The sequence below is a fragment of the Camellia sinensis genome, chromosome 12 (genome assembly GCF_055761805.1).
Source record: "Camellia sinensis isolate YWXY chromosome 12, ASM5576180v1, whole genome shotgun sequence".
NCBI classification, from domain to species: Eukaryota; Viridiplantae; Streptophyta; class Magnoliopsida; order Ericales; family Theaceae; genus Camellia; species Camellia sinensis.
In genome coordinates, this window is record NC_138972.1 from 47,908,585 (window position 1) to 47,917,348 (window position 8,764).

The window sequence follows — 8,764 nt, forward strand, 5'->3', positions numbered from 1 at the left end:
GGCCGGTACATCTAGAGGTGGGAGTAGACCGGTTCCTCCGGCTCCGTCGATTCATCCTCATCCCGGATGGCCAGATATGCCTACTGAGTTGATGGTGTGGCAGTATGGGGCTAGCTCTCCGACTCCGATTCCACTAGAGCCTCCGATGCCCAGTGATAGATACGCCATTGATCCGGACTCACCGCCGGTATGCTCCACTTTTTTCATTCATCATTTCAGATGTTTAGACACTCATTTGTTCACTGATGATTATGAGCTCATTTTTGCAGCCATCGCGCGGGTACATGGAGGAGGTGGTTGGACTGGTGGCCACACTCGAGGGCATGGTCCTGCGTAGGGAGGCACAGTTGTCTGTCGCGGGCATCCAGGTACCTTTCAGTTTTCTGGCATTTATCATACTTCTGATGACATGCTGATTTCTACTGCATCGATAGACTACTTGTGTAGAGCACACCTGACACACACCCCACTTGTACACTGTATTTACATGCACCCACTTCACATAGCCTTTGCTTGTATCTGTGTCTTATGTATATATTTGGACTGATGTATTTGAATTGAACTCTTTGTTTTCAGATGCCTTCATGGTCCGGTCAGCCGCAGACCAGGCCACCTGGGCCTCCTTGGGGAGCTGGGCCATCTGAGCCTTTTCAAGGGGCGGGGTCATCTCGGCCTTCCCGAGGAGTCGGGCCATCTAGGCCTTTTCGAGGAGCTCGAGGAGGGCCCGTCCGCAGACGCAGGGCTCACGTTGTGGAGGTGGAGCCTGATGAGGAGGAGGAGGAGGAGGCTACCGATCGTCAGTCAGAGACATCTGCTGAGGAGGGAGGCTCCGGTTTTGGCTCGGGGAACAGAGGCGAGGCTGAGGAGAATCCTGAGGATGACAACTCCGACTCAGATGATGATGATGGTGCGGAGATTGTCCCGCAGAAGAGGATGAGGCGTGCTTCTCGTTCCCGTTCCCGAGGACTTTGATGTTGCTATTTCCTGCTTTATTTTTCTTTTTGCTAGTAGTTTGTAGCACTTTTCACATTGTTAGGCAGTTTTATTTTTTGTAAAACTTGTACCTTTGTTTGTTGTAAAGCATGATGAAATGAAATAGCTTTTGAAAAGGTGTTTGTATTTTAAACTTTTAGCATCGTATCGCATCATTTATTTTGCACAAAATTGAATTTGAATGGAAATGCGCATTGTGTAATCACCAAGTCAGGTAGTGAATCGACGCAACAAACTAAGCAACTCAACTTACTAAGATATAACAGGACCTTAGAAAGTTTTACAACTCGATAAGCAAAATGCAACAATGCAAATAAAACAAGACTTTAACAAAAATTGCTTAAATAGAGAGCAATGACTCACAAAACACATCCGCTCGACAAACAACTTGATAAGCAAAACAACAACTCGATAAACAAAACCCAACAACAACAAAGTGTACTTCTGACGATCTGGGCATCGGAACGCATCCGAAACAGAGGGAGATAAAGGCCTTCGACTCTCCCGTTGCATGGAAATGCTTGGAACCCTCCCTCGAAGGGTAAAACAGGGCCAAGGAGATATATTGCAGCATTGCCAACCATCCCTGGGAGCCGGCCGGCCATTTATGTGGAGAGAGACAGCTGGCCGGCCATTTCTGCAAAAAGCAAATGGCTGGCCAGCCAGAAAAAGTGGCTGGCCGGCCATTCAGTCCTGCAGCCACCAGATTTTTGACACGTGTCCCCGTGAATAGTATTTTTCCTTCTATAAAAGCCTCAACTTCGGGGACATTGATTTCATCTTAGTTTTAGACAAAGATGGAAGCGTTTCTCGCAGAAAATGTCACATCTTGGATCTCTTCTCTAGATGGCTCGGAAAAGCTGAATTTCCGGGGTTTCGGCTTGAATGCACTATTCACGCTGAGCCGTACTCCGCTACAGCTTCCTTTTCTCCATGCCGCGGCAAGGTTCTGGAATCCAGTGACGCATGTTTTTAGCTTTGGCGGCCAAGGGATGTGTCCCACTTTCGAAGATTTTCAGGTTTTGATGGAGTCTGAGTGCTCTGAAGTGATCTTGCCTCAGCTCCGTTTTGGTCACACCGAGGCTTTAGGGCGGATGTGTGGGCTCACGGCGCATGACGCTCGATCTCTGATCTGCAGTGGGGAATTGGACATTCTCGGCTTGATCCATCGTTTTTTCGACGCTGGTGACCGCAGCAACCATTATTGGCAGGGTTTCCGGCAGCACGCCCTCTGCTTATGTTTGTTGTCTCATTTTCTGCTTTCCTCGGGCTTTGGCGGGGCTAGCATTCGCCTGATTGAAGTCGCCCAAGGTTTGAGAGAAGGAAAGAGCTGTATTGCCATGACCTTGACCGAGACATTGATGGGCTTAGATTCTGTCTATCGCCGGGAGGCGACTAGGTTTGCTGGGAGTCCACTGCTGCTACAGGTAATGTTTCCCACCCGACCTTACACATATATTTGCTCACATCACTCGACCCTCAGGCTCGGTTTTTCTCACAAAACCCTTGTCTTACTTTTCTCTCATCGTACATCTCTCTGTTCTTTATTCTCTCATTTTCCATCCCTCCCCAGGTATGGTTAATGGACAAGTTGCAGGTTGTGGACTCTTGCCCGGCCTATTCAGCTCGAGGCTACTTCTTTCGGCAGCGCCTTGTCAATGCTCTTGACGAAAGGTGGTGGTTTGATTGGATGTGCAATTTGTCTGCAGACGGCATTGCTTGGCGTTGTCCTTGGCTCAACCTCCCGGCAATGAGCTATAGTATGTCCCGGCTGATTGGGATCCAACTGATTGGTCTAACCCACTACGTATTCTATTTTCCGTTCCGGTTCCTGCGTCAGTTTGGCCATGATCAGACTTGCCCACCGGAGGGGATTGAGTACCCAGCCGCTTTCCCGATCCGGGGCGCACAGCTTTCCCGATATGCCACGGCATGGAGGACTAGAGAGCTCCTGGCCCCTGCTTCAACTTTCAGTTGCACTTTTTCCGATGAGTGCGTGGATTGGCTCAATGAGGAGGCACAGGTTGGGCCCAGCTTGGCATCAGATGCTTCATCCAGCTCTGGGAGGGGACACAGAGATACTTGATTCAACTATGCCCCAAATTTATTGCTTTATTAGCATTTTCAAGTTTTCTTTATGAATGTACTAAAAAAAGCAATCTCGATTGTAATGCAAGAGCAGGAGAACTCTATTTTGAAATTTATGGTACTGAAAATTTTCCACTTAGGGTCCAAAAATGGTCTTAGTCGTAAAAAAAAATTGATTTGAACAAAGTCAACTTTTATTAAAACTTTTCAAAACTATTTTCGATGTGGATCAGAATTGGACACGCCGAAAATCTGTCACTGAGACGCACAACCCCAGATCCCCGCAACTGGAAAGTTGCCCCTAGTCTGAAGAACAATGCGGCATTCCAAAGCAACGGAAAGTTGCCCCTTGTCTGAGTAACTTTGCACCGTCGCGGCAACGGAAAGTTGCCCCTAGTTTGAACAGCACTGTACCGGAGATCACGATAAATGCTGATGGATAAAGATGACTGAGATGATCAAGTTGGACAAAGTTGATCGGGGAAAATTTTATGGCTGAACTTCAAGGCGAAGCTGCCTACGTATCCCAAAGATGGGAATCAAGCCTTACGTAGTTCAGGCTCAGGTTCACTCGAGTATTTTCACTCTCCTTTTGCGCTCTAACTTTTGCCAAGGCCGCCCTTTGCGGGTTTTCAACCTTGCGAGCTCAGTTTCTATATTTTCTAATTTTTTGTGCTCTGAATTTTGCCTAGGTCGCCCTTTCGGGTTTTCGGCCTAGCGAGCCTCTCAAGGATAGTATTTCTTCAACTTGTCCATATTGATCGGTTGTGAGAACTCCAAGCCATCTAGATCCATCAGAACCACAGCTCCACCTGACCAGATAGCTTTGATGATGTAAGGACCAGTCCAGTTAGGTTTGAACTTGCCCCTTGGGTCGTGGATGGGAGCTCGGTTCTCTTTGAGCACCAAATCTCCTTCTTTCAGATTCCTGGACTTAACCTTCTTGTTGAAAGCCCGGGCAATTCTGCGTTGATAGCCTTGGATGTGGTACAGTGCTTTCAGTCTTCTTTCATCAAAGAGCATGAGTTCTTCGAATCTGCTTTGCTGCCAGTCTGCTTCGGCTATCTGGCATTCAGCCAATACTCGTAACGATGGAACCTCAACCTCAATAGGTAGAACAACCTCCATTCCATAGACCAATGAGTATGGAGTTGCTCCAGTAGAAGTCCTGATTGAAGTCCTATAGCCCCACAGCGCAAATGGCAGTTTGTCTGGCCAATCTCGATAGGTTTCCACCATCTTCTGTAGTATATACTTGACATTCTTGTTGGCGGCCTCAACCGCTCCGTTGGTCTGCGGCCTGTATGTAGATGACTTATGAAAAGCCACATTGTATTTCTCCAACAAGTCTATCACTTCTTTCTTGAAGTGGGAACCATTATCTGAAATTATCTCGTTTGGCACCCCGTAACGACAGATGATGTTGTTTCTGATGAACTTTGCGACATGCGACGCCTTCAACACCGCGTATGATTGGGCCTCAACCCACTTTGTAAAATAATCTATCGCTACTAGGATAAACTCATGCCCGTTTGACCCCTTCGGGGTAACAGCTCCGATCACATCAATTCCCCAGACCGAAAAAGGCCACGGCGAAGTCATGTTGTAAAGTTTTGATGGCGGGATGTTCATGCGATTTGCATGAATTTGACACTTGTGGCATCGCCGAACAAAGCTAATACAATCCTCCTCCATGGTTGACCAGTAGTAGCCCTGTCTGAGGATCTTTCTGGCCAGCATCACTCCATTCATGTGTGCACCGCACTCCCCCCCATGGATGGCTTCCATCAAGCGTCTCGACTCTTCGGCTTCTACACAGAGCTTATGCATTCCCAGAGGACCCCTTTTGTATAGCTTTCCCCCGCAGATGATAAACTGAGCAGCCATTCTTCTGACAGCCCTCTTATCCTTGGCATTTGCCCCTAGTGGATATGTCTCCTTTTTCAAGAAGTTCCAGATGTCGTAATACCAGGGGTTGCCGTCTTGAACCTCATCTATGGCGGAAATTGACTCGTATGCTGGCACGAACTTCTGATCAATAATGACTGGACGTATCCGGACTCCGGACGGGATGTCTATCATAGAAGATAGAGTTGCTAATGAATCTGCAAACCTGTTGTTTTCTCTTACGAGGTGGTTGAAATTTAGCTTCTCAAACCGAGGAATTAACAAATCCAAGGTTTGGTGGTAGATTATCATCCTTTCCTCCTTGACTTTCCAATCTCCTTTTGCTTGAGACACAACAAGGTTCGAGTCCCCAATGACGTCCAACCATCTTGCCCCTAGTTCCAGGGCTGCTTCCAGGCCAGCAATACATGCCTCATACTCTGCTTCATTGTTGGAAACTTTGAACCGGAGCTTGAATGCTAAGGGAATACGGGAATCATCAGGCGCTATCAGCAACACCCCTATCCCATACCCATACTGGTTTGACGCTCCGTCAAAATACATTGTCCAAGTTTCATCTTCGACGTGCAGAATGGCTTCATCTGGGAATAGATACTCAACCGCTTCATCCCCCTCAACCGGGTGGTCGGCAAGGAACTCCGCTACCGCTCTACCTTTTACTGACTTGTGCGTTACATACTTCAAATCAAATTCGGAGAGCAACAGCAGCCAGCGAGCCAGCCTACCCGTAAGTGCTGGTTTCTCGAAAAGATATTTGATGGGATCCAAATGCGAAACCAACATTACAGAGTGGGCTAACAGGTAGTGCCGCAGCTTCCTGGTTGCCCATACCAAGGCCAAACAAGCCTTCTCCAGCGGTGTATAGCGGGTCTCGTAATCCAGCATCTTTTTGCTCAGATAGTAAATGGCCCTTTCCACTTTGTCTTCTGACTCCTGCGCGAGCATGCAGCCCATGGTAGTCTCAGTTACCGAAAGGTACAGTATCAACGGTCTCCCCGGTTCTGGCGGTGACAACACGGGCGGGTTCTGTAGATACTCTTTGATCTGCTCAAAAGCTGCTTGACATCGGCCGTCCCATTGGAATTTCTTTCCTTTCTTCAGGAGACCAAAAAGTGGTTCACAAGTCAAGGTTAATTTGGAAATAAACCGTCTTATGAATTGCACTTTACCCAGAAAGCCTCGCACCTCCTTTTCAGTCCTTGGTGGTGGCATTTCTAAGATGGCCTTGATTTTGGAAGGGTCGACCTCGATGCCCCTTTGTGTGATCAGAAACCCTAGCATCTTCCCTGCTGTAACACCAAACGTGCATTTCTGGGGATTCAGTCGCAGCCTAAACTCTTTGATCCTTTGGAAGAATTTTTGTAAGGCGGTGTAGTGGCCCTCTCTATCTTTGGACTTGACAATCATGTCGTCTACGTACACTTCGACCTCTTTATGGATCATATCATGTAATATTGTAGTTGCTGCCTGTTGATATGTTACTCCAGCATTTTTCAACCCGAACGGCATCACTCTATAACAATATGTCCCCCACGGGGTAGTGAACGCAGTCTTCTCCCGGTCTTCGGGTGCCATTACTATCTGATTATAGCCTGAGAAACCATCCATAAATGAAAGCAAGGCGTGTCCTGCCGTGAAATCCACCAATTCGTCGATGTGCGACAAGGGGAAGTCGTCCTTCGGACTGGCCCTGTTCAAATCTCTGAAGTCTACACAGACCCGAATTCTGCCGTCCTTTTTTGGCACTGGAACAATGTTGGCCAACCAAGTTGGATATTCAGATACCAGCAGGAACCCTGCGTCAATTTGCTTGGTGACCTCTTCCTTAATCTTGAGGGCCTAGTCCGGGCGAATCCTTCTGAGTTTCTGTTTGACAGGGCGGGCCTCGGGATCAAGAGGGATCCGGTGCTATACAATCTCAGGATCGATTCCAGGCATGTCTTCGTAGGACCACGCGAAAACTTCTTTGAAATCTTTTAATAAAGCGACTAAGCGCTCGCGCTCCTCTGAAGACAACGTGGACCCGATCTGGACCAGCCGCGGGTCCTTCTCAGTACCAACATTCACAGTAGTGATTTCATCCATTAAAGGTTTAACAAATCTTTCCTGCTCTTGATCAATTAATCGTTGCAAGATGGGGGAATTTCTTCCTCGCTGTTTTCATCAAAATTTTGAAAATCCTGATTTAAGCAATAAATCAAAGGCACAGAAAAATACTCGGAAACCACATCCACATCATTCTCATTAAATACTTACAAGCCGTCAGATTCCTCTGTTACAACAGACTCAAAAGAAAATGAAAAAGACGACCTAGACAGGACTGTGGCATCCGGGTTATCACCCCCAGGAATACCGGACTCAGACTCAGTCGAGCTGGAATCTGATTCCGACGCAGAAGATTCGGTAGAATCAGATTCCGGCTCACTACCTGACCCGGTGCTGCTAGATAAAAAGCCTTCTTCATACTGCCAGATGAGAGAAGGTGCGATAGATGCATCCAAGATCGGCGCTGGAAAGCCCGCAGCTATTTCATCTCCAATCATAGAAACCGAAGAGTTATCCCCCAAGCACTCTTGGCCGATCGGAGGATCTGATAGTAGACTCGCCAGTGCTACCCCCATTTCAAGCTCTGTACTCTCAGGCTCCACTGTTTCACATTGCTCAACCTCAGTTGGTGGGTCTGTCTGCGCTTCGGCAACGTCATCCCCAGATAATTGTATGTCGAAGAAGATTTCAAAACCAGGCACGCGCTTCCCCTCCGTGTTTTGCCATGGCTCCGGGAAGCCGCAGAATGGAAAATCTTCCCCCTCCCGGACGAAACGTCCGTTTAGGGTACCCTAGATGGGCCTGTGCATTAACTCAAATGGCTTCCCAGCCCTCTTTGCCTTGGCTCTTCCGGCCATTTCTTTTCCTTTCCTCAACCAGTCCTCTTTGGTGGGCAGATAACCCAGTCCAAAGGTGTGAGGGTTGTGTGGCACTTCGGCCAACATTGAGACGCCTTTCCGGCCACTTCTCCCTAATCCCATCCCAGGGGTATGTTTTAGCTTGTTCATGAGGTAGATAGATTGAGCACTAACGTACATGCCCTCATTCACAGCCATGACATTCTGCACCACTTGAGCCTCAGCCAAAGTGAACCCCGACAAAAACACATCCTCCGTGCCGTGCTCGATCTCCAAGACAGGTGTAGACACTTCCGGCGGCGGATGAATTGATGAATTCCCAAAAACGATCGCTACCCCCTTCCCGTGAGGGTATTTTAGCATTTGATGTAGAGTGGAAGAGACTGCTTTGACCTGGTGCAACCACGGTCGCCCCAAAAGTAAGTTAAAGGTTGCGGGAACGTCCAAGATATGAAATTCGACACTGTGTTGTCCTGGACCAACCTTGGTTTGAATTTTAACAGTCCCCATCACTTCTCTGCTGGTATTGTCATATGCCCTGATCACTTGGGTGGTTGGGACGAAGTCCGCGGGTTTTAACCCGATTGCATATGCCGTTCTGGTCGGGCAGACATTAATTGCAGACCCGGTATCGACAAGTACCACCGGTATCCACTTATCCCTACATTCCACAGAGATGTAGAGAGGTTTGTTATGACTTGTGCCCTCAGGCGGTAGCTCTTTGTCCGAAAAGGTTAATGCCGGGGAACCTCCTCCCGGAAAAACCAGCCCAACCAGCTGTTCAGGCGTGGTGTCTATGGAAAGTTTGGACTTGTCCATGGCAGATAGGACAGCTTCTCTGTGTACTCGTGATGCCATTAGCAGTCCCCAGA

General features: G+C 48.1%; 1 protein-coding gene across 1 annotated transcript; it reads left to right on the forward strand.

The window, feature by feature from the left end:
* The first annotated feature begins 271 nt into the window (after positions 1-271).
* Positions 272-1,109, forward strand: LOC145804139 (uncharacterized). The gene is made up of 2 exons (XM_082897901.1): positions 272-368; positions 577-1,109. Exons 1-2 carry the CDS (start codon positions 285-287, stop codon positions 970-972), a joined length of 480 nt encoding a protein of 159 aa, XP_082754027.1. The 5' UTR covers positions 272-284; the 3' UTR covers positions 973-1,109.
* Positions 1,110-8,764: the final 7,655 nt, after the last annotated feature.